This window comes from Carassius carassius, chromosome 1 (genome assembly GCF_963082965.1).
Source record: "Carassius carassius chromosome 1, fCarCar2.1, whole genome shotgun sequence".
In the NCBI taxonomy this organism is placed as follows: domain Eukaryota; kingdom Metazoa; phylum Chordata; class Actinopteri; order Cypriniformes; family Cyprinidae; genus Carassius; species Carassius carassius.
Window position 1 is genome coordinate 23,028,507 of NC_081755.1, and position 25,332 is coordinate 23,053,838.

Sequence of the window (25,332 nt, forward strand, 5' to 3'; positions counted from 1 at the left end):
AATGATAACCATGTTAATCTACAGTCAACATTTTATGTTTCTACCTATGCATCTAAAAGTAGCCTATTTTTATGGTGAGTAGAAAAAAAGAGTTTGATGTAATAAAATAACATTTTTGTTTGTCATATTTGGGTGTCTGGAGCAACAAAAACTTTTTTTTTTTTTAAAGGCCTGATTTAGGTCACAGAAGGTAAAAACAGGCTCCCCTATGTTTTCATGCAGCCTTGTGCATATACCAGGAAGATGAGCAAGTCAGAGGTGGATGAATGAGGGCGTGTGTAGTGCACTGTAGTAAGATATTCCTGATGTACTACTCCGTAGTAAAGTGGGCGTGGCTTGGTTCGCAGCGTCACTTCATTCATTCGCGCGGAACGCCTCCGTCCCGTGCTGACGCGGCTGCGCGTGTTTACGTGAGGCGACGGCTCCCGTGTCCTGGCGGAGAAGATGGCGGCTCCTGGTCCAGGGGAGTATTTCTGCGTCGGGAGCCATGTCTCCTGCATCACCTGCCTGGGGCAGCGCCTGCAAGGAGAGGTCGTCGCTTTTGACTACCCTTCCAAGATGCTGACTTTGAGTATCCTTTTGTCGTCTCAGCTTGTCATTGAGTCCTCGGGATCCACAACTGCAGAAGAGGCCTGGTCTGGGCTAAAGCCGAAGACATTTCCAGTACGTCGAAGACCGGCCACTCGCCCTTCGGTTCCGGGTTTAGCGCGTGCTGAGTCAGGTGCTGCGCATTTGAACCTCCGATTGGTTACGGCGCTATAATCGCGCTCTGTAGTTCACACACAGCCTCTCGTAGACAAACACGCTTTTGACCCGCACAACATGAAATTGTGCTGAGTTGATTTAAGTATTGTAGTGTTTCCGATTATAGTAATGACTGTACTACTCGGTCCTCGTGTTCACATAGAACACCTGGAAGTATTGGGGATTTTTAATATGCGAGAATTTCTGTACTTAATATAAATATATTGTCTAGTTATTGGTAGATTTGGCTCACTTGTGTAGAGCTTGTGGAGCATTAAATGAATGCAAAGCCGTGGTCAAATTTACATTCTTTTAGTTGTGGAGATTTTGATTCATGCCAGTGAGTAGAATCATTTGAGTCGATTCGCATATATATATATATATTATATTAATAGCTTATGGTCACCTGTCATGCTTAGTAGAATCATAATTGTGTGCCCCCTTAAATCTCAAATGATCTATGGTTATAAAGAAATTGAGATTTCCGAGAAAGAAAATCGAGTCGTGCATAGAGGTGAGCCAGAATGATTCATTCGCTTAAAAGATTTGTCATTGGCAGTAATCTCACAAGACTAAAAAAAATAGACAAGTCTTGCAAATCCAACTTTAAAACCTGCGTGCTTCTGACTTAAACGAAGCACTTTAGCGTGGTTATTTGCGTTTATTTTATATCTTTCTAACTGCAGTTACCAAGCCATGATGGAAGTGAATGGCAGTGGACAGGCTGTCAATACAGCATTGCTGCTCTGTCGTGCAGGGTTGTGCGCGTGCGTGCTTAGGGGGCGTCAGCTAGCCTGAACGCTAACATCCCAGTCTCTCTGACTCTGTCTGACACAAAATGCGGATCCTGATATGCAACTGTTCTAAATGAGGCATTTCAGTGCTTTTTTCTCCCATGCATCATGCCCTATTTTCTTCATTTCAGTCGTTGGTCACATTGAGCTTCTTATGTGTGATTTATTTGTTACTCAAGATAGGTTTGGGAGAGGAAAAATGTCTTTGATCATTTTTGACCCTAGAATACCCATCTAAGGTGGCTTCCATCTCTCATGCATTGCATTAATAAATATGGATTTGCCAAACAACATCCTTGACTCGTGGCATCAGAATGTGCCCCGTCCAGCGGTAAACCCAATCTCAGCGATGTGGTGCTTGTTAACTTGGCCTACGTGTCGGATGTGGACATTATCAGTGACCGCACTGAAACTCCTCCCCCTTTAGCATCTCTCAATTTTAACAAGGTAAGGTCAAATGATGACCTATTCCATGTGCGTGTTGTTTATTTGTTATATCTTTTTATTTCTTCATCCCTGTGCAGCTTGTAAATAGAGCACGGGCAGAAAAGGAAGACAAGTTGTCGCAAGCTTATGCAGTTAGTGCTGGTGTATCTGTAGAGGGCCAACAGCTGTTCCAGACCATTCATAAAACGTAAGTGATGGGAGTATTGTAATGCTGATCTTTGGGTACTATTATTAACAATCTTCTGTTTTGATGCTGAAATATTCAACGTGATTATATCAAACAGAATAAAAAGTTAATCATCTTCCTCCTCGTCTTCACCCGCAGCATCAAAGACTGCAGGTGGCAGGAGAAAAACATAATGGTGATGGATGATGTTGTAATCAGTCCGCCATACCAAGTGGACAACTGTAAAGGCAAAGAGGGCAGCGCTTTAAGCCATGTGCAGAAAATAGTAAGTCGTCTCAACCTTTTTTTATTCCGCAAGGGTGCATGCAACTGATTCTTATGGAAGCATGTTTCCGCCACTGAATAAAAAATATGAAAAGGTTATAGTGACTTTTTCTCTCACAATTCTGCCCTTTTTTCTCAGAATTGTGAGATTTGAACTCACAACTATAAGTTAAGTCCAGTTTTGAGGGGAAAAAAGACTGTTCTCAGAATTGTGACTATATCTCACAATTCTGACTTTATTATCTAGCAATTGTGAGATTATTTCTCAGAATTGAGTTCGCATCATGCAGTTCTGACTTTATAATTCGCAATTGTGTGTTTATATAATGCAATTCTGACTTATCTATCAATTGGGAGTTTATTTCTCAATTGCGAGTTTACATCACACAATTCTGACTTTATAATTCGCAATTGTGAGTTTGTATCAGAATTGTAAGAGAAAAAGTCGCAATAACCTTTTTTAATTTTTTATTCAGTGGTGGAACAGGCTTCCATAGGTTCTATTCCATCAAAGAATCCTTACAGAAAAAACCCATCACTAAATTTTAAGCAGCTTTTTTAAACCGTGGTAAAATAAATGTTACTTGAGCACTAAATCAGCATATTAGAATGATTTTTGTCAGTACAGGAATATATTACATTATAAAATACATTTATAATTGTTTTCCAATTTAATAATACTTCAGTATTAGTTATACTATGTTTTTAATTTGATCAAATAAATCTGGCCTTTGAGAGCGTAAGAGACACAATTAAAAAAAAAACTTAACTGGCCCAAATTTTTGAACATTAGTGTACAAAATTAAAATAAAAAATGATTGTAAAAATGATTTTTAGTGAGCTTTTACTTTTATTTTATATTAGAAATACCTTGGCACAGGACGACAACTCCATTGATCAGGTTTATTGGAGTCCTGAATGTTGGAGAAATTAAATAAAAACATTTACCAGTATTATCTGCCTCAGAATTTTGTAATATAGATGCACAACCTGCAAGCTTTAATTCCAATTCCATGCAAATGACAGATGGCCAAAACATTTACTAATAATATGAATTGATTTGTCTTTGTTGTTATTGTTGTTGTTTTGCTGTGCTAACCTTTGTGCTCTCTGTCCACAGGTGGAGAAACATTTTCGAGATATGGAGAGCCAAAAATCAGTGCAGCATTCACAGCAAGCTCAACAAACACAGAAAGACTCTGCTTTATCATCATGAGCACAGGTTCAGAAATCGGGAATGTTATGCTGACAAAGGAAGTTTTGTTTGTTTTAAATTGTTTTTTTTTTTTTTTTTTATAACCGATAGCTGATACTCAGCGTTTTGAGCAGGGATGACGGTCCTACACATCTGAAGAGAAAAACTGCTTCCACTGACAAAAGAGAGGGCAAAAAATAGAGTGCCGTTTTAGAACATGTCATGTAGAAAACATTGAACATCCCTTCCAACGTCACCCCCCCCCCAATCCCATTCTGCTTGATTTCCTTGTTTTTTTTCCCCCTCCTGTCATCAAATAACCCATTTGTTCATTTCATCTTGCTTGTATAGCCCAACAAAGAAATCACATTTTCTCGTCTAATCCATAATCTTCCTTCCAATACTAAATGTGGCACTAAGTGTGTGAAGGTAGAACAAAAACTTTCAGACTGGTTAAATACAGTTTGATTTCCTTAGCACACATGCTGGGTTTATTCTTGGTTTTTAGTTTTAGATTGACTGAGAGCTGAAGGTGGAGTAAGGGGAAATTGTACTGCACTTAGCATCTACCCAACATCTCATTTTTCCAAACCTTTTTTTTTTTTAAATAAAACTCCCTTGTTTTACTTTTAAATGTCACTTTTTAAGTGATAGACGAAGGGGTAACACTCTTGAGTACTGTAAACATCCTTTCAGTTTACGTCTAATATATTATGTTGTAATTTTCTTCCATATTTGGTCCTTGCCATTTTGAATACCTCTTCCATATTGGGACCATTTTCTATGATGCAATGTTTGTATTATTGTTATTATTTCCGAACACATCCATACTGGAAGGGTACATTCAGTGGTCGATGAGAGACTCGCATTTCTTCGTTGTTGCAGCTTCGGTATGTGTGTCAGTGTTAGACAGCTCATCTCTCGCGACAGGACTGATCTCTTTTCTGAACGGGAATATTTGTAATCACCTTTTTGGGAAAAGGAAATGTTAAAGCGATATCTTGCCATGTTAAGATACTAGGACGGGGGGATTAAGGGGTGGTCTGCACCGGTTCAGAGCCGAAATCCTCCCGGTCCCAGCCTCGTACCCTGTAGCCTGATGGAGGCTCTAGCAATGGCGCCAAGCTGTGACGGGCTTCCGCGTTGCATAGCAGTTTATATCGCTGTGTTAACGGGGTTGCTGTTTGCCTATAGGTTTCTTTCGCAGTATTTTATTTTTAAATAGTAATGAAGAAATAAAAAAGGGAAAAAGCTCACTTGTTCGAGTGTTAATCATTTGTATTTTAGAATATTTGGTAATTAAATATTAAGCTATATATACAGTGTGGGGGGGGGGGGGGTACAGCACATAAAAATTTAATAAATAAGCTCATAAAAGTTGAATGAATAAATAAGCTCTCCGATATTTAGCTATATATACTATGTGTGTGTGGGGACAACAAAACCAGTCATAAGGGTCAGGTTTTCTAAAATTGAGATGTATACATCACATAAAAGCTGAATAAATAAGCTCTCCATTGACGCGTGGTTTGTTAGGATGGGAAAATATTTGGCCGAGACAACTGTTTGAAAATCTGCGGGTGCAAAAAAAAAAAAAAAGTTCTTAATGCATATTATTAATCAGAAATAAATTTTTGATATATTTACAGTAGGAAATTTACAAAATATCTTCATGGAACATGATCTTTACTTAACATCCTAATGATTTTTGGCATAAAAGACAAATTGGTAATTTTGACCCATACAATGTACTGTTGGCTATTTCTAAATATACCTGTGCTACTTCTGACTGGTTTTGTGCTCCAGGGTCAAAGATACACAGTGGTGGCCAAAACTAATATTTATACAAGCTAAAATGGTTTTAAGTCAGTTATTTTTATATTTTACTGTAAACATTAATTTTGCCATTAATTATAGTAATCCAGTGAGATTTTAGTTTGCACAAGGAGTCCACACGGAGACCTGATCTGATCATCATCAGTCTGTCTGGAATAACATGAAGAAACTGAACAAACTGAGACAGACTCAATCCAGAAGAACTGTGGTGACGTCTCTAAGATGCTTCAAGAAATTTACCTGAAAACTATTATATTTCTTACTGACACTATACAAATAGCTGACTTGAAGCCATTTTTTAGCTGGTGAAAATACTAGTTTTCTAATACTTTTGGCCATATAATTCAAATGGTATAACCTAGTCAACATGGTCGTGTATAGGGTGCAGAAAAAGCTAGTGATTCACTTGCTCAGGGAATCAAAGGGGATCCCTTGCCATTGTTTAATGATTTTGAATGAATATTTACAGCCTTAACTGGAAAGAATCATTAATGCTAAGGTTTTTCCATTCCTGTGTATGCATTATTTCACGCATCATTTGAAGTTCAGGTGTTGGTAGGTCTGCTTAATAACATATAGCCTAGGTCTATACTTCTATAAATATTGTAAAAAAAAATTAAAATTTCCATTTTGGGAGTGCTGTTCTTTTAAGTTGCTATATTAAGCGGTCCGACTTAAAATGGTTTAAGTTTCATCCGATCAATCCACGCACTGAGACGGAGTCACGGGGATATACGGTAAATCATTTGAATAAATGCATTGGATGTGACTTGAGACGGGGTGTTGACAACATTGCCTATTTCTAAATTGAGACGACAGTGCGTAATTCAATCGCATTGGAGATTCATCAAAGGTAAAAAAGGAAAATAATGCAAGGATAGTCGAAGTTTAGTCCTAATGCGTGTCTTGGATTATGACCTAATGTGACTGCTGCATTTCTGAGCGCACTTGTTGAGTCGGATCTTTTTAATAAATCTTGAACCGATTCACAAAACCCGTAGGCCATATAAAAGATAAGCTACATAACAGGGTCTGGAAAGTTTCTTATTTTATCGAAGCAAATGCGAAACAGTTCATTAATAATAAAATAAATAACGTATCTATTACCAAGCAAAAGCAGATGGTTAATTATTTTGTGCAATTTAATGTAAATTAATGGGTTTTTTTTTTAAATCAATGAATCCGTCTTCGGCCAACTGAACTGACAAAATAAATAAGAATAAATGACATATACGACATACATGCAACTTTGTGGAGTGTGTTGGAGCTTGCAGTCTTTCTTTTTAAACGATTACCATAGACTGTCTAAAAACATGATTACGGTATGACGTAAAAGAATCGCTGATTTTTTAAACCGGTTCTTTGAAACATGTTTGAAAGAGCCGATTCGCGGAATTGAATCTCCCATATAGTGCGCTGCGCATCTTGGTGTGGAGCAGGACTGAACCTAACTGAGAAATCCGTGTTGTTATTGACTAACAGAACCATGTTTTTCTGGATATTTAGTGGAGGAAGGGAATAAAACCATTACTTTTCAATGACTCGATGTACGCATTCAGTGTACTACCAGAAGTACAGTTTTAATTTTCCCTTGGCAAAGACAGTAAGTTCTCCTCTACTTTCTTGTATCTGTGTTGTTGCGTGTGTGAGAGTGTGAAAAAAAATTGAGTTGCATGGTTTTAAAGGGATTCAATGCTTCTGATAGACATTTCAGCTGCACTGCGAATATTCTGCTCATCTGTAGAAGTCATTTTTTCCCGTCTCGACACACACATTTAATAGAAACGGTATGCATTTATCACAGGGATCCGGTTCTTCTACCGTAGAAAGCTGAGGGTCTGGTTATCGCCGCATGCAGAGTCCTGGACAACAATTTGGCGCTCTGCAGAGCTCCTTTTAGCTCTCTTGAACTTAGGCTATTCCAGGGATGCACAGACCTGTTTCCTGGAGATCTACCTTCCTTGCAAAGTTACCTAATCAAAGTATCCCCACCAAATGCACCTAAACCAGCAATTTAAAGGAATAGTTCACCTAAAAATATGAATGTCCGCTGATTTTTTATTTTTTTCATAGGAGCAGATTTGGAGAAATCATCTGCAGTGAATGGGTGCCATCAGAATGAGAGTCCTAACAGCTGATAAAACATCACAGTAATCCACACGACTCGATTCCATGTTATGTGAAGCAAAAATAGCAAATCCATCATAAAGATGATTTTAACTTCAGATATGAGTCCTCTATCCATAATATTGCTTTCTCTGAATTAGGAGAGAAATATGCACAGATCAAGCACTGTTTACAAGTGGAAACTGTCTAAACCAGCTCTAAACAAATGTGGTGGATTTTAAGAGGACAGGGGATGGACTATTGCACTGGAGGAAACGTTATTATGGATTAAGGACTATTTTGAATGATGGATTAGGGTCTTGTGGACAATTGTGATGTTTTTATCAGTTGTTTGTACTCTTACTTTGACGGCACCCATTCACTGCAGAGGATCCATTAATGAGCAACTTTATCCAAATGTATCCAAATCTGTTCCAATGAAGAAACAAACTAATCTACATCATTGAAGGCATGAGGGTAAGTAATATTTGTTAAATTAATTAGTACATTTTAAATAAATGTTTTAGTAGTTAATTTTAGAGTGAACTTTTACTATAAGAGAGAGTTGGCAATTGACTCTGCAGGAAGTTAATTGGTCTCAGCAGAATTGGGCACATCTGATTTATTCAATCCACATATCTTATTTTGAATGATGGATTAGGGTCGTGTGGATTTTTGTGATGTTTTTATCAGCTCTTTGGACTCTGATTTTGACGGCACCCATTCACTGCAGAGAACCCACTGCTAAACAAGTAATGTAATGCTTAATTTCTCCAAATCTCTTCTAAAGAAGAAACAAACTCATCTAAATTTTTGATAACCTCAGGATGAGTCATTTTTGTATAATAATTAGTAAAACAGTAGTTAATTTTTGGGAGAACTATACCTTTAAGATCGTAAGAAACACTTTATAACAGACAAAGTTGTTGGCACTGAACACTGCAGAATGTTATATCTCCAGGATTATGACTGGACAACCCTGATTTATTCAATCCACAAAGCTTAGTTTTGTCAATTGGAGGTTGCACTGTGAAATCTAGTTGAAGATATATGGATTTGCCAAATGTCTGTTTTCCCACACAGCCTTTCTTCTCTCCGTCCTTCCTGGAGAAGCTAGACATGAGCCGTAATAACCTCACTCAGATCCCTCCTCACTTCTCAGAGAGCCTGTCTTCCTTGCGTGAGCTGCGTCTGGACCTCAATACACTGGTGCAGTTGAAACCTCCAGGTCTTGAGCATCTGGAGAACCTTGAGAAGCTGGACCTCAGCCACAATCGCATCCGATCTCTTGAGCCAGGTGCATTCTGTGACTGCGACCTGCACCATGTCTTCAGCAAGCAGCTCAGCGTACAGCACTTCCACATGGACGACTATCACAACGTAACTTGTCAGGAGCCTTGGTAGCTCGCCGGAGCTTCTTTGGCTTGGGTGGACAGCCAGTTTTGTGTGGCTAAAACCTTTACTGTGTTAGTCATCATGGCTGATGTGATTGTGACCGTGTTTGGTGCCTTAATCATGGCCGAGAGAAAACGCAAGAAACAAAAATACTGGAAACAGAAGGGAGAGGGAGAACCGCAAGAGCAGTAAGGAGATTTAGCATGAGGTTAGGACACTTTTTCCTCTCTCTTTTGGCTATGAAACACAGATAAAATCTCCTTTGACCCTTTTTCCCAACAAAGAGTAGATAATTCTAATTCTAATTGAAGAAAGAAACTGTACTGAGACATTGAACTGAGTCGATGTGGTGAAATTGAAACTCTTAAGATGCAATTCGCAAACTTTGAACAACAGTATTTGGTAACTTAGACCTGATAGAATGTTTTGTAATCTAGGATGTGTTCAGAGTAGAATCTCTCCCAATTAGTTGTGTAGATGTGTTCTAGATTATAATATTGTAGAGCAGCTTCATCTCTTTGCCACTTGCAAACTCATGATAAAAGCTAAACCTTCAACTCTTACACGATTGTTCAAAAGTTTTAGAACTAATTTTTTATTTAGTACTTTAACTAATACTTTTTCTCAGCAAGAATGTATTAAATTGATCAAAAAATGAAAGTAGAGACATGCTGTTGTTGAACTTTCTTTTCAATGAAGAGTCATGAAAAATATTAATGCACAATTGTTTTCAACATTGCTGATAATACATTTCTTGAAAATCAAATTAGCACATTAGAATGATTTCTGAATGATCATGTGACACTAAAGACTGGAGTAACAGGAATAGATTAAAACAGCTGTTTTAAATTCTATTTTTTTTACAGTATTATTGTTTTTACTGTATTTTTGATCAGATAAATGCAGCTTTGGTGAGCAGAAGAGACTTGGTTCAAAAACAATTAGAAAAAACATTTGCATAGAATTGCACATTATTTATTTATTTATTTTTATATATATAGGACTATATATATATTTTTTAATGACTTTATGGTTTTTTATATTTTATTTTAATAGTTTCTCTTTCCTGTGATCAGTTTTGTATTCTAACATTTTTTTTACATAACAATAACAAATGCTTTTCCTTTTCAGTTATGATCTTGATGGTTTATATAGTTTAAAAAGAAAATGAATGTATGTCAATATTTATGTTCCTTAGTACAATAAAAACAACGTATTTCCTACCCTTTCTGTCAACAAAGCTCTCTCATGTGTCCTTAAGTGCTCAAAACAGCCTGTTAAATTCATTTTCTTCTGGTTGGCTGTGAAGCCTCAAAGCCCAAATCTCTGCAGCTGCTATCAAAGGATTACACATCAATTAGTATGCATGGTTCCTCCAGCACCCTGTCTGAACTTTAATATCTTATAGATTTAGAGTTGCAGCATTTGGTGAACTCCTATAGGTCATTATATTGATCTGTATTAAAAAAAAATAAGACTTGTATCTGCAGTCGCTTTGCTGTGGCAGGCTGGGGTTTAAACATCTTAGTTTAAGCAGATTTGTGTGGAGAAATTTGTGGACAGAGAAAGTGAAGACATCCTCCAAACTGAGGACTGGCATATCTCTTTCTTCAGGGAAATGCCAGCTTTCAAGTTAAATTCACATGGCCTAAGACTCATTTTTATGAATGGATACGCTCTAATGTTTGAGATATAATGTAATAGGTTGTGAACCAACAAACTGGACAGCTGCAAACAAAAACAATCTTATGTTGTTGAACATTTGTCAATATTTGCTGCTTATAACAAATAGCCAATACAGATTATCAAATAATTTACAGTTAGATTATGGTCAGATTATGGCACAGTTAATTTTAATGACTTTATGGTTTTTTATATTTTATTTTAATAGTTTCTCTTTCCTGTGATCAGTTTTGTATTCTAACATTAAAAAAGATTATGGTCAGATTATGGCAGAGTTATATATATATATATATATATATATATATCATTATATATATAACTGTGTGTATATATATATATATATATATATATATATATATATATATATATATATATATCATTCACAAACAAAAATTCAGAAATAGTTCCCCATCCTATTCCCTTTTACCTTGATCACTTGATCTTATAATGAATTAAAAACCCTAAGATTCTTGAAATATTAGAGGAGTAGCCTATTTAAAGAAAATCCATGAATTTAGGTGCTTTCCTTGTGTGATTATTTTAATCTCATTGAAATGTCTCTGTCATTCACAATCTGTTAAGATTGTCTGTTATTATTTTTTTTATACATTTTTTATTTATTGTGTGTATGAATTTGTCTTTGATATTTATTTTTCATGTATAATGGTCATTATGTGTGCGATCCTTTGCCAATGTTTTTTTAAATTATTATTATTGTTTAAGCAATAAAAAGCAAAAATAATTAAATAAATGATAAAATAAAATAATCATATTAGAATTTATAAATATTCATGTCTGCTCCGCCCACTGAAACTAAACATTGCAGAAACCAAAAATCTCGTAAACACCTGTTTGGATGCCGCTACACCGCAGGCTGCACCCTCTGTCTTTCTCTCTCTCTCTCTCTCTCTCTCTCTCTCATAGGCTCTGCTCATGGCCGTGGTCAATAGTGGTTCGTCCGGTTGCAGGGCCGTGGTCATGGCTGGTCATTTTTGGGCGAGACGGCCAGCCCTGAGGCAGCAGAGGAGCCTAGCCTCGGTGAACCAGCGCATGAGGGCATCCAGCGCCGCGGGCCACGGGGGCAAAAACTCGGCGTGGAGCCAGCAGGAGCCCCCCAACTATCTCTGGTCCAACCGTACGCTGATCTACAGAGATGTCAAGGCTTTTCTCAAAGAAATTGGAGGAGATCCACGGGAGGCTCGCTATTGGTTAACACACTTCAAGCGGGCCGGTTCATTTCCAGCGTTCGCGGTTCTGGAGGTGCGTGTCCTGCGACCAGAGTGAGGCTCATGATACACGAGGCAACTTTTTGAGCAATGTTGACGGGCAACCAGTTGAGACACAGAGCCCACGACTGATCTAGAGTATCCAGATAGAAATGTGTTACCCATTTTCAGTAAATTGCCCAAACACAGTTGCTCAAAAAAGTTGCCCAGTGTATAAATGATTAAATAGCCTACATGTCTTTATTTGAATAATGTATCAATTTATATTACATTTAAATAATGTCAGTTATGTTTTTTTTTTTTTATATAAAACGTACGTATTTTTAATACTCACACACACACACACACACACACACATATATATATATTTGATAAATTTACGTTTACATTTCAATACATTTTACATGTTAAAATGTAAGATAGATATTTTAATATTAGTTATGTCCATCCTGATATATTCAACTTTGTTTAATAGCTTATAAAATAACATTTTAATGTTTATAATACTATCTCATGTGTTATTATAACTTTATATACTATTACAACTATACATGTACTTTTCCTAATTAATATTAATTTATGTGTAATACATATTCATATAAATATATCAATATTAAGTCTAATTGTTTTAAAGTGGCACGTTTGTACATTGTAACCAGGATTAATCAGAAGCTGAATTTGAACATTGTATGTGAAGGCTCTGCTGACGGTTCATCCAGACTGCTGGCCAAATTGTGCACGAGTGTACAGATCCTTTCTGTCATCTGTTTTTGGTTTGTTGACTCTGTAGACAATTGAGCCTTTTTCTGTTTCAGGATCACTGGTCAAACTAAATTAACTAATTAGCTAGGCTACACTGCAGATATGACCTCTTTATAGCGGAGTCTTTCTGACTTTGTAATCTAAATTAACAGTTTCTTGGAGTCATGACATTTCAAATATTAAAATGTATTTACACTGAAAAAAAAAGTTTGATGCATAAAAAAAACATTGAATTTTAAGTAGAAAAATTTAGATAGTATTTTCTTTAAAACATTACTTCAGTAAACTTCAAAAATGCATTTCTACCGTGTATATATCGTGGACGTTTATTTATATTAAAATTACATTATATTTCTGTGGAGTCAGAAGCTGATTTTTGCTTTGTCTGCAGGTTGACACTTCGGTGTTTGATAGCCATGAGATGGTTCAGAGTCTGGCCTTTGGGCTCTCGTTCTTGCAGCGGATGGATATGAAGCTTGTGGTGGTGATGGGCTTGTCTCCTGATTTGGAGGAAGAAGACGGCGCCAAAACTGAGACTAAATCCTCCCTCGCCAGGACTACGATGGTGAAACACTGTCAGGCTTTAACAGAAGCACTTCAGCACAACTCAGCCAATGTGATGCCCTTCTTTAGCTCAGAGGCCCTCTTACAACTGCAGCACACTCAGGATGAGAGCAGGTTGAGCAGCCACTTTAACCAAGTGATAATGGGCCGGTAACGGCGTCCCCTATCTCTCTCACTGTGTCTGTGTGTTGTCTGTCTGCATATATCAGCAGTGGGCTCTCAGTTGTCGTGAACTCTGCTCTTCTGCAGTGGACTCTGGACTGCAGAGTGATTCCTCTGGTCTGTCCGGTGGGCCGCGATGCATCGGGCCGCTCTTCTGTGCTCAAACCCATCCAGGTCACAGCAGCCATCTCGCAGTCACTGCTGCCTCTGAAAGTCATATTCCTGAACAGCTCAGGGGGCATCCGCAACCAAAACCACAAGGTAGGGCGAAGATGTGAATATGACTAACAGAAAGTATTGTACTCTTGAATTTTATTAATGTGTGTGTGTGTGTGCGCGCGCATGCCACCTTGATCATGACCATGTTTTATTTAGTAATGTAATCTCTTGGACATGGAAGGTCTCATTACTCCCGACACCTCATGAAATATAGCAATGTCTAACTATGTCTCTTTTAAATTACTAAGTAAGTCTTGGTCTGCAGTCTTGCTTTCAAAATTCTAGATGATTTCTACAATGATTCTACAGTGCAGTCTAACGTCTTGTATAGCACTGATTGTACAACTTTACAGCAGTTGGTAAAAAAAAAACCTTCCTAAATTGCTCTCTCCCTCTCTGACAGCGGGGTTGAATTACTCTTGAGGTAATTGTACTTACAAAGGCTCGAAGTGTTTCATAAAGAAGGGTTAAAAATCATGATTCATAATAGTTTATCAATCATTCTAATCTCCTCTGTTGTGGGTAAAACACACACACCACACAACAGCAGGCTAGTACATGACATACCTTGAAGGCTTTCAGTCATCTTAAAAAATGTTTACGACTTAGATTTCTATCGTACTGTCCGACCAACTAGTCAAGCTTGTTATTTAAGTTAAGTACAGTATAGACCCTGAAAGGAATTAAATTATTTCCTTGCGAAATTAACTCCCCAAGCCAAAACTCAGGAGCTCGCAGAAAACAGATACAATTCTGCCATGCAATAAAACAATAAAACTGATCTGGAAAAGAGATCTTCAAGGAGTGCAAACAACACCTATTTACGACCTATACTTCCTCCCTCTCCTCTCCCCTCCTTGCCTCTGACTCTCACTCTTCTCCTCCAAAAGCAAGAATATCCATATGCCATGTTATATCTTGTGAAAATGTTGTTTTTTCCACTTCATGTTTAGTATCATTTTAAAGGTCTCTGTGCGATTGGTAAAATGGTCTCAATTTCACAATAGTCATTTATATTATGAGAAAAATCAAAAACTTTTGTAGAATTGTGTTCTGCTGAGAAGGAGGTATGTCCCCCTTTAGGGGTCTTTGAGAATGTTTAACTCCAACCAGGTTTGACCCTTATGTGACCGCGGGAACCTATTGAACCAAAATGACCGTTATGTTTTTACAACTGATTTGAAGATTCCTTTGTTGTCGGGTCTGAGTATTTAAGGGGAGTCACAAAGCAGTACGGGGCGATTCTGTAGTCAGAACAGTCCATAGTGTGGAATATATCTCATATGCTCCATACTTTGTATCTTTCTGAAGTCAGGTATATTATTATTTACTCAAAAATGTAATTGTGTTAAACACGTTGTGCCCATAGAGCACATTGTATAGTTGTTTGTGTTACTACCAGTGCACATTGTCTAGTTAAGTTTACTCTCTAAAACACCTGAGTGCTTTGCTATACATTTTAGAACGTGTCCTAAATTAGAATAACTGTTACATGTGTGACTATGTCAAATTTGTTTGTCTCCTGCGTGGATCACATGGTTGTTGCCCATATGACTACAGTGTCTGTGCAGGAGCAAAGTTGCCACGCGGTTACAATGTGATTCACAATTGCATCTTTTCTAAATTGGCTTCTGATTGTTTCATTATGTAACTGACATGATACAATTATACCTGACTAATAATAAAATTGTTATATTTGATTTATCCTAAACTCGTCTGAAATCATTATGACTAGTAAACTGTGAGGAGGCTTTTGTTACCGCAAATCTATGGCTAGGATAGGTCAAACTGAAGGCTCGAGAATGATAGGAGCAGTAGTCACATCATCGGAGACCTTCTGATTTCTGTCTATCGCTACTTTTAGCAAGTTGTTTGGGAAAAGGCTAAATAAACTACACTTTTGTCATAAGCAAGCAGTAGGCGGGAGACAAAACATGTATTGGTCTACCTACATCCTCTGACTAGCATCAGAATGGCGAGTTTGTGATCGTAAGATCCACGTGAAGCTAGCGTGAGACTTAAAAGAGACATTAGGTCCCCAGTGAATGGATAATTGAAAGTATAGTGAGTCCTGAATAATCAAATATCAAAATTGATACATAATCAACCTTTGTGATCAGTGTTTAAATAGAAACATTGTCTAAATTTATGATCAAGTGAAATTGGAGTCAGATTGAGGATGGAGCTAGACTAGGATTTAAACTAAATCCTGATAAATTCAGAAGCGCAAGTAAAAGACCGAATATGCATTAAACCTTCGACCAGGCCGCTGGATTCTGCTATTTGGGCTGGCGGGTGGATCCTTACAACCCAGATATTTATGGATAGTATTAAATGCACTAAAGAAACTGGCAAAATATTTGTGTATTTTCACAAAAAAAAGTTTGAAGCCAGTTATGTCTATGAGTCATTCCACAAAATTGGTGCCTTTTCCACTTGGAAAAAAGAAATATATAAAATGTTTAATCAACATTAAATATACATGAAATGAAGACACTATATTATAGAAGAAGAAATTATATTATATATCTCAGGCTGTGTAATTTATTATTTTATGACTCTACTTCATGTTTTGGTATTTATGTCAACCCTGTTCCCTTTCAGTCGGTCACTCTCGACCTCACATCGGATGACCAACGAATTGGGATATCACTTCGATATACCAATCTACTGTGTAAACTAAACAAGAAAATGTACATTGGGATGCAATTACTGCATCCAGCAGGTGCAATGCATACCAGCTTTTTGCTTCAGAGCCGAGTGACAACATCGTTCTGCTCCATCCAAGTGTCTACAGTGAGCTACGAGTTCCAAGCTTTTGGTGTTTGCGGTACGGTGCTTCAGCGGTGGTCATTCCTGTGTCAAGTGGGTTGCACGCTTCAGGTTGCACTACCCCCTGTTGTGCTGCAAGCGGCCATTCCCCTGTGCGCCTCAGCACATAAAAGAGCATTTCACTAAAAGAGCAATAAATGGGTGCGTCTTTGTAAAGACGACGGATTGTCTTTTTAAAGATGCCATTTTAATCCAGGTTTATTTCTTCTCAAAGACGATTCCAACTCCTGTTTAAGTTCAGTAAAAGTGACATGACATACAACCAAGTATGGTGACCCATACTCAGATTTCGTGCTCTGCATTTAATCCATCCTAAGTGCACACTTACAGCAGTGAACACACACACCGTGAACACACACCCGGAGCAGTGGGCAACCATTTATGCTGCCCGGGGAAAAGAAGTGAATGTTGTTTGCTGGTTTTATAGCTGCAAAGAAGACAATAATTCAAAACTTTACTCCGAATATGTGTGCAAAAATATTTTGAATTCTTGGCCTACTTGGGATAGTGACCTGTGATTATACAGTCGTGGCCAAAAGTTTTGAGAATTACATAAATATTAGTTTTCAAAAAGTTTGCTGCTAAACTGCTTTTAGATCTTTGTTTCAGTTGTTTCTGTGATGTACTGAAATATAATTACAAGCACTTCATACGTTTCAAAGGCTTTTATCGACAATTACATGACATTTATGCAAAGAGTCAGTATTTGCTGTGTTGGCCCTTCTTTTTCAGGACCTCTGCAATTCGACTGGGCATGCTCTCAATCAACTTCTGGGCCAAATCCTGACTGATAGCAACCCATTCTTTCATAATCACTTCTTGGAGTTTGTCAGAATTAGTGGGTTTTTGTTTGTCCACCCGCCTCTTGTGGATTGACCACAAGTTCTCAATGGGATTAAGATCTGGGGAGTTTCCAGGCCATGGACCCAAAATTTCAACATTCTGGTCCCCGAGCCACTTAGTTATCACTTTTGCCTTATGGCACGGTGCTCCATCGTGCTGGAAAATGCATTGTTCTTCACCAAACTGTTGTTGGATTGTTGGAAGAAGTTGCTGTTGGAGGGTGTTTTGGTACCATTCTTTATTCATGGCTGTGTTTTTGGGCAGAATTGTGAGTGAGCCCACTCCCTTGGATGAGAAGCAACCCCACACATGAATGGTGTCAGGATGCTTTACTGTTGGCATGACACAGGACTGATGGTAGCGCTCACCTTTTCTTCTCTGGACAAGCCTTTTTCCAGATGCCCCAAACAATCGGAAAGGGGCTTCATCGGAGAATATGACTTTGCCCCAGTCCTCAGCAGTCCATTCACTATACTTTCTGCAGAAGATCAATCTGTCTCTGAAGGTTTTTTTTGGAGAGAAGTGGCTTTTTTGCTGCCCTTCTTGACACCAGGCCATCTTCCAGAAGCCTTCGCCTCACTGTGCGTGCAGATGCGCTCACACCTGCCTGCTGCCATTCCTGAGCAAGCTCTGCACTGGTGGCACTCCGATCCCGCAGCTGAATCCTCTTTAGGAGACCATCCTGGCGCTTGCTGGACTTTCTTGGACGCCCTGAAGCCTTCTTTACAAGAATTGAACCTCTTTCCTTGAAGTTCTTGATGATCCTATAAATTGTTGATTTAGGTGCAATCTTAGTAGCCACAATATCCTTGCCTGTGAAGCCATTTTTATGCAACGCAATGATGGCTGCACGCGTTTCTTTGCAGGTCACCATGGTTAACAATGGAAGAACAATGATTTCAAGCATCACCCTCCTTTTAACATGTCCAGTCTGCCATTCTAACCCAATCAGCCTGACATAATGATCTCCAGCCTTGTGCTCGTCAACATTCTCACCTGAGTTAACAAGACGATTACTGAAATGATCTCAGCAGGTCCTTTAATGACAGCAATGAAATGCAGTGGAAAGGTTTTTTGGGATTAAGTTCATTTTCATGGCAAAGAAGGACTATGCAATTCATCTGATCACTCTTCATAACATTCTGGAGTATATGCAAATTGCTATTATAAAGACTTAAGCAGCAACTTTTCCCATTTCCAATATTTATGTAATTCTCAAAACTTTTGGCCACGACTGTACAATGGCATGATTTGATGGAGCTAATGGGTGGTTCAAGAGGGTCAACAAAGGCCCTACTCACTTACCCTCTGCCAACCTGTGGAACCAGGTAAACGTTGCACTGCACACTCAGATCCATCTCTAGTCTGGTCACAAGCCGCCCGAGTTGGGTCCATGCGTTCCACCTCGCTGCCCCTCTGCGTTACAGTGGTGGTTCCGTTGGTCCCGCTTGCACCGTTTCTGGGTGCCTGTTCAACGCTACCCAGCCTGTCTTGCTGGCTTCTGCGGACCATCAGCCTTGGCTATGCGATTCTGTTTGCCCGATGTCCCCCTTAGGTTCAGCAGCATCCACTTCACTACAGTGAAGGCAGCTGATGCTACTGTCTTGCGTGTGGAAATCACAGTCCTACTGGCAAAGGGTGCGATAGAGCTGGTCCCTCACTCTGATATGTGTGTCTGTCCCAGAGATTGGTTTGCAGCGATTGACCTGAAGGACACGTACTTTAATGTGTCGATCCTTCCACACTACAGACCTTTTCTGCAGTTTGCGTTTGAAGGACGGGCATATCAGTACAAGGTCCTGCCATGCAGGCTGTCCCTGTCCCCCGTCTCTTCACAAAAGTCTCAGCATAGACCAGGGTGTTCGCATCCTCGACTGTCTCGATGACTGGCTTATACTAGCACAGTCTTGTGTGCGAGCCTAGGGACCTGGTGCTCCGGCACCTCAGCCTGTTGGGTCTTAGGGGTCAACTGGGAAAAGAGCAAACTCTCCGCGATGCAGAGGATCTTGTTTCTTGGTATTTAGTTGGATTCGGTGGAACAGACAGCACGCCTCACAGAGGAACGTGCATGGTCTGTGCTGACCTGCTTGAATTCATTCAGGGGCAGGACGGAGGTCCCACTGAAACTATTTCAGAGGCTCCTGGGGCATATGGCAGCTGCAGCGGCACTTACACCGCTAGGGCTATTACATATGAGACCGCTTCAGCACTAGCTTCATGGCCGAGTCCCAATGTGGGCATGGACGTGTGGCACATGGAAGTGTTTACATGGATGCCTCCACCACTGGCTGGGGGGCCACGTACAACAGGCATGTGGGCCCCCATCTGCACTGGCATGTCAATTGCATAGAGTTGTTAGCAGTGCACCTTGCCTTGAACAGTCTTAAAGGTGCGCTTACGAGGCAATCGTGTGCTGGTCCGAACGGACAACACAGCAACCGTTGCGTACATCAGCTGACAAGATGGTCTGCATTCTCGTTGCATGTCGCAACTCACCCGCCACCTCCTCCTTTGGAGTCTGAAGGTTCTGAGGTCACTTCATGTTATTCATATTCGGGCCTGCTCAACTGTACAGCCGACGTGCTGTCTTGAGCTATGCTCCTGGGAACACGGTGCCTCCATCCTTGTACGGGCTGATATGGAGACGTTTCGGAGCCGGTCAGGTAGACCTGTTTGCCTCACCAAAGACCTCTCTCACTACAAGTGACCTCCTGGCAGGGAATACTCGGCACGGACACACTGGCACACAGCCGGCCATGGGGCCTGCGCAAGTATGTTTTTTTTTTTTGCATACCATAACCCCGCAGAAGGGAAGTCGGTGGATAAGCATGACCTGTTCATCAGGTTCCTTAGAGGGGCCAGGATGTTAAATCCTTCCTGGCCTCCCTCCATAGCCTCTTGGGACATGTCTCTAGTGCTTAAAACACTACAACAGGACCCATTTGAGCCCTTTCACTCAGTCAAGCTAAAGTTTCTTTAATTTAAAACTTTGCTCCTGCTTGCATTGGCCTCCATCAAGAGGGTAGTCAATGATTTGGGCCTAAAGTTTAAATCCTAAGGCCCCGGCCTGGCTATGTACCCAAGATTCCTACTACTCCCTTCAGGGATCAGGTGGTGAACCTGTAGGTACTGCCTCTGGAGAAGGCAGACTCAGCCCTAGCTTTGCTCTGTCACATCCAAGCCTTGAGATGCTAAGTAGACTGGACACAAAGCTTTAGGTCCTCAGACCAGCTCTTGTCTGTTACGGAGGCAGGCAGAAGGGGAATGCCATCTCTAAGCAGAGGATGGCCCACTGGATTATGGAGGCCATCCTCTGATGTTTTAAGGGTATTGTAATTAGACATTAATTTACAGTTCTGTGTCATCTCACAGAACTTCAAACATACTGATCTGGTTCAATTATTAGGCAAGTAAGATGATCAGATCTTTCTGTGATCATCTGAAACCGGACCTTGCTTATACCTTGCAAGACTGGGTTAAAGGTCTGTAGTCACCTTGCTGCTCTTATTTATTATTAAATTTACATGGATGCATTATTGACAATGAATTATAATAAAAAATATATTTTTATTGAGACTGATCATCCTATCCTGGCCATTAACAAAAGTAATACTATAATAATACCACTAATACGAACTAAAATGTTACTCGTGCTCATATGCCACTGAATGATATAGGCATTAGCTCAAAATTACACCCAGGGTGACCTTTAAACATGTTTGCATTTTACACAGACAGTCTTTAAAAATAGGGTGACACCTAATTTATGCCATCCCTGTTACCCCAATGTCAAACCCTGTTACCCTGAAAAGTAACGGGGTTGACAGTAACGGGGTTGACAGTAACAGGTTTGACGATTTCAAACTAATTTGCTATTGCTAGCTAATAGTCAAGTTCACAAAAGCACGTTGTAAACTTTGTACAGATTTTATTTGTAGATATTGATTATATTAAATCTAAGAAATAATTGTTTAAATTTACATAAAACATTTTTTTTTAAGTATTGACATTGCATGATGCCATTGTGAAATTGCATGATTTTGCCTTAATTTTGCATATTAAAATCCTGCTGAAAAAGAAAAATTGTAGTGAGGGTCAGGCCAAAAACCTTACCCTTACCAGCATAAATGCTATTTAAATTATTTAAAATAATATTTAATTGACATTTGTATGTAATATTGATGAAATAATACATAATATTATGTAAATTGCTAATTTATTCGTTGTTATATTACATATATGTTTGATTATTTCTTAGGGATGAAAAAGGCACCGATTTCATGGATGATCCCTATCTTTTGCTTTAGTGAGTCAGTAGGAAAATATAAATTTACATTTCCGAAACATTCCTTTTGCCATTAATTGTAATAATCAAGTGAGATTTTTGTATGCACGTGGAGTCTGACCAACAGCCAGTGCTCAACAGAGAGATCTGATCTCAGGATCATCCAGTCCGTCTGTGATTATTGTTATATATTTGATAATAATAAGCCTATTCAGTCATAGTAACCAATTATAACTCAACAGAGACATGTATTTTTAAATTGTCATGTTACAATACGTGTAACAATACTTTCCAAATTAATTTCCTAAATAAAAATGTGGTTCAGCATAAGAGTGTAGAAATAGAATCAATGAATGATTGTTAACAGTTGATTCAATAGCGTGAGATGTACACAAGGTGGTAGTATTGCAATTTGTTGCTACAAAGTATATTAGAAACCGTGAATAAAATTTCTGTATGATATGCATAAGCTTCAAAAGAACAGTCGGTGCCAACAAAAGAACAGAAGGCCTATTTGTGTTTCCAAGTAGGCTACCTTTAAGTTTGCATGAATTAATAAGCATATGATAAACTTGAGAAATCATGGGCATTTGAAATGGTTCCTTATTAAATGCATGCTTTATTTGTTCAGGTGTTGGGTTTGGTGTCATTGCCGGGAGATCTGTCAGGTCTGAAGGACGTGGAGCACAGACGCGTCAGTGCCATAGCTCAGCTGCTCAACCTGCTTCCGGCGGAGAGCTCAGCTGTCCTCACCTCGGCGGACACGCTTCTCACTGAGCTCTTCAGCCACAAGGGTGGGCGGCGAGATAACTACGTTTTTCCTTATTTGTATTTCTTAAGCCTATAATGTGTCTTTTTTAAATTCGTGTTTCAGGCTCAGGCACCCTTTTCAAAAATGGAGATCCAATTCACAGGTATGATATGTGATTGATGCATTCAGTGTTTCCTTTTTAGATGTTGCCCAGTCAGAAAAGAGGCACAACTTAACCCTTCCATCCATCACATGGAACCTTTCACATGTTTAAATGTACATAATCACTTCTTGTTTATAAGGCTCATTAAATGGTCAAGAATGAACAAGCAGTTTTTATTACAACAGGTTTTGTTTTGTTCACTGCGTAAGTAAATACAGTTATCTGTCATTATTTACTCACACTCGATTCATCTGATATCAGTCCTGTCAAACCTAGCATAGTTTAGCAGTGAACAACTTCTTCAGTTCTGGTCTTTTCTTTGTGCAAAGATATTGTAATACTTTATATGGCCACGGTTGCAAAAATAAACACTGTGTGGAAAAGACCTGAATAAATAATCTTCAAATTGTCTCCTGTTCAGTGGTACACAATATCAGCCTATGGGACTGGACTGACATGTGGACGAGTAAATTCTGATTTGCTTAATTATTCTTTTATTATAGTATCTCTCATGTGAGGATCTTCTTTCTTCACAGATACAGTAGCCTGGATGACATTGATACTGACCGTCTCTTGGGACTGATCAACAAGTCTTTTGAGAAGAACCTGAGAGAGGATTATATAGCTTCTCTCAAGGGTAGACTGCATTCCATTTACCTTTCTCAGGGGTAAGAGCGTTGTTTCTGGATCTTAATTATCCAGTATAGCCTCAGAAAAACCACCTGACACAACTTGCTCCATGTAACTAGAATGCAGCATCAATGGAAATGAGATTAAATAAATATAAAAATATATATTTTCATAATTCATTGAATTAATATTTGAATATTTAAACATGGCTACATTATTGGTAATTGCATTTCCTGCTTGTGATAACATTATCACAAGTTATCATTAAACTATTTGGCTGAAGATTATCTACGACTTCTGAAATTAATCATTTTAAATAATAAACTACTAATATTTTTAGATCTGAATGAAAAAAAAGTTCATAATTTTCTCATGTACAATCAGATGCAGCTTATTAATGTGACATACCAGGTTAAATACAACCCACTTAAATACAACCCCCCCACGGCATACCAAACACAATCTGTTACAGTTGTGTTGTTTTTGAATGGTATCTCAAACATCATTTTAAAGCATTATTCTTCTGGAATATGAGTTTATTAAATCTGCTCTTGTGTTTTGTTGCAGGTACAGCGCAGCTGCTATAATCACCACAGAGCCTGTGAACAGCGGCACTCCGTACCTGGACAAATTTGTGGTCAGCAGCAGTAAACAAGGCCAAGGAACCGGTCAGATCTTGTGGGAGTGTATTCGTCAGGACCTGGGCAAGCTCTTCTGGAGATCCCGCGCTAACAACCGCATCAATCCCTGGTGTGTCTTCTCTTCCACATTGCCCTGTTGTGATTCTCAGTCTTTTCCCATCTCATTCGCATTTAAAATCCTCAGGTACTTCAAGCACTGTGATGGCAGTTTCGTAAATGGTCACTGGATTGTGTTCTGGCTCGGCCTTTCGGACATCCGTGAGTCTTACCAGCTGGTGGAGTACACCAAGTGCCTTCCTGACTCCTTCTGCTCTCACATCACAACAGGAGCAACACCACTTCAGCAACCTCAAGGCTCATGAAAACAAAACTCGCCTCACACACTGTATTCACTGTACACGGGCTTCATATCTTAACTGTGTCTTTAAGTACTATTAGTAATAATATCAATGTCATTCCAAACCTATAAGACTAGAGTGGAACACAAAGGTGTTTTGAGGTTTTGAGTCATTGCCTATGATGGACCTCATCTGTATTTACTATATGAGGGGGAAAAAACAGTTGAAACAAAATTTAAAAGCATTAAACTAAATATCTTCTTTTTTGTGTTACACTCAAAAAAAGTGATTCATGTGGGTTTGGAGTGACAGAAGTTTTATTTAGCCCACTTCAAAAACCCTTTTTTTTCCCTTCTTCATAAATCACAATTATGACATCACAATTGGAAAGTCAATGCCACAATGTAATCTATTTTATTTATGCTCAGTGGAACACAACAATTGAATTCATTATGTTGAGAAAAAGAATGAGATGTGAGCCTAAAGTAAAACTATAGAGAAAATGCTGAGGCTTGGAGAAAGGGTGAGGCAGTGGCATTTGAATTTCACACCTGCATTACTTTGATTTGAATTCAAAGTGATTCATCTCTAGGAACATTTTGTTCAGTTTGCCTCACCGTGTTGTGATTGAATGGATTTGTTCTATTCGCTGTCCTATTCAAACGTAAGTGTCCTGCGAAATAGACATCACAAGATATTCCGCCATGATTCCAGTTCGAAGCTAATGTATATGTTCCATTCAGAGTGCATTGAAGTGTGCGAGACATGAATTTAAATTGTATTTATTTACAGAGGTATATGATGTCACACAAAAATCCATGAATGAATGTTCCTAACAGATTTCCCCTGCTCAGGGAGTATAAGGAGCAAAGAACACTGTGTAGGGATCACATGTCAATGGGAACATGCATGGAGCTTTCTTCTAAAGAGCTGATTATCTGAATCAGGTGTGTTAACAAAGAGAGACATGCAAAATTATCCAGAACTGGGGGGCGCGAGGACTGAAATTGAGAACCGCTGACCTAGTTTGTGCTGGGAATTCAAACAATCATATTTGTAGTTATTTTTGTTGTGTGAGAACCACCATTCAGATTGGCAACCAAACTGAGCCAAAACAGTACTGAAAACGTCTATGGGCTATTCAAAAGTGTCTGGGAGATACTAAACCAACTTGTTTGGAGAATTGCTAGTCTATTTCACCAGTGTGAGTACTGAGCAGCCTATGTTTCCCAGTGGATTAAATGAGTTCATTATCAGCATTATGT

At 38.9% G+C, this 25,332-nt stretch overlaps 2 protein-coding genes across 4 annotated transcripts; both read left to right on the forward strand.

The window, feature by feature from the left end:
* The first annotated feature begins 405 nt into the window (after nucleotides 1–405).
* Nucleotides 406–4,887, forward strand: LOC132142056 (protein LSM12 homolog B). Of its 2 annotated transcripts, XM_059551701.1 has the most exons (6): nucleotides 406–571; nucleotides 1,852–1,985; nucleotides 2,063–2,172; nucleotides 2,311–2,437; nucleotides 3,557–3,658; nucleotides 3,743–4,887. In XM_059551701.1, the coding sequence occupies exons 1-5, from the start codon at nucleotides 445–447 to the stop codon at nucleotides 3,650–3,652; spliced, it is 594 nt and encodes a 197-aa protein (XP_059407684.1). In that variant the 5' UTR covers nucleotides 406–444; the 3' UTR covers nucleotides 3,653–3,658; nucleotides 3,743–4,887. The 2 variants fall into 2 exon arrangements, with proteins under 2 accessions (XP_059407684.1, XP_059407677.1); XM_059551694.1 differs by having other exon boundaries at nucleotides 3,557–4,887.
* Nucleotides 4,888–11,523: 6,636 nt separating this feature from the next.
* On the forward strand, nucleotides 11,524–24,236 carry nags (N-acetylglutamate synthase). Of its 2 annotated transcripts, none has more exons than XM_059519913.1 (8): nucleotides 11,524–11,911; nucleotides 13,031–13,317; nucleotides 13,413–13,626; nucleotides 22,176–22,338; nucleotides 22,419–22,458; nucleotides 22,995–23,126; nucleotides 23,656–23,838; nucleotides 23,914–24,236. In XM_059519913.1, the coding sequence occupies exons 1-8, from the start codon at nucleotides 11,585–11,587 to the stop codon at nucleotides 24,089–24,091; spliced, it is 1,524 nt and encodes a 507-aa protein (XP_059375896.1). In that variant the 5' UTR covers nucleotides 11,524–11,584; the 3' UTR covers nucleotides 24,092–24,236. The 2 variants fall into 2 exon arrangements, with proteins under 2 accessions (XP_059375896.1, XP_059375971.1); XM_059519988.1 differs by having other exon boundaries at nucleotides 11,525–11,911; nucleotides 13,416–13,626.
* Nucleotides 24,237–25,332: the final 1,096 nt, after the last annotated feature.

Coding starts and splice junctions, on each gene's coding strand:
- LOC132142056 (XM_059551694.1), top strand. CDS start 445: ATGGCGGCTCCTGGTCCAGGGGAGTATTTCTGCGTCGGGAGCCATGTC. Junction 1,986..2,062: donor CATCTCTCAATTTTAACAAG/GTAAGGTCAAAT, acceptor ATCCCTGTGCAG/CTTGTAAATAGAGCACGGGC. Junction 2,438..3,556: donor TAAGCCATGTGCAGAAAATA/GTAAGTCGTCTC, acceptor CTCTGTCCACAG/GTGGAGAAACATTTTCGAGA.
- nags (XM_059519913.1), top strand. CDS start 11,585: ATGGCCGTGGTCAATAGTGGTTCGTCCGGTTGCAGGGCCGTGGTCATG. Junction 13,627..22,175: donor TCCGCAACCAAAACCACAAG/GTAGGGCGAAGA, acceptor TTATTTGTTCAG/GTGTTGGGTTTGGTGTCATT. Junction 22,459..22,994: donor AATGGAGATCCAATTCACAG/GTATGATATGTG, acceptor CTTTCTTCACAG/ATACAGTAGCCTGGATGACA.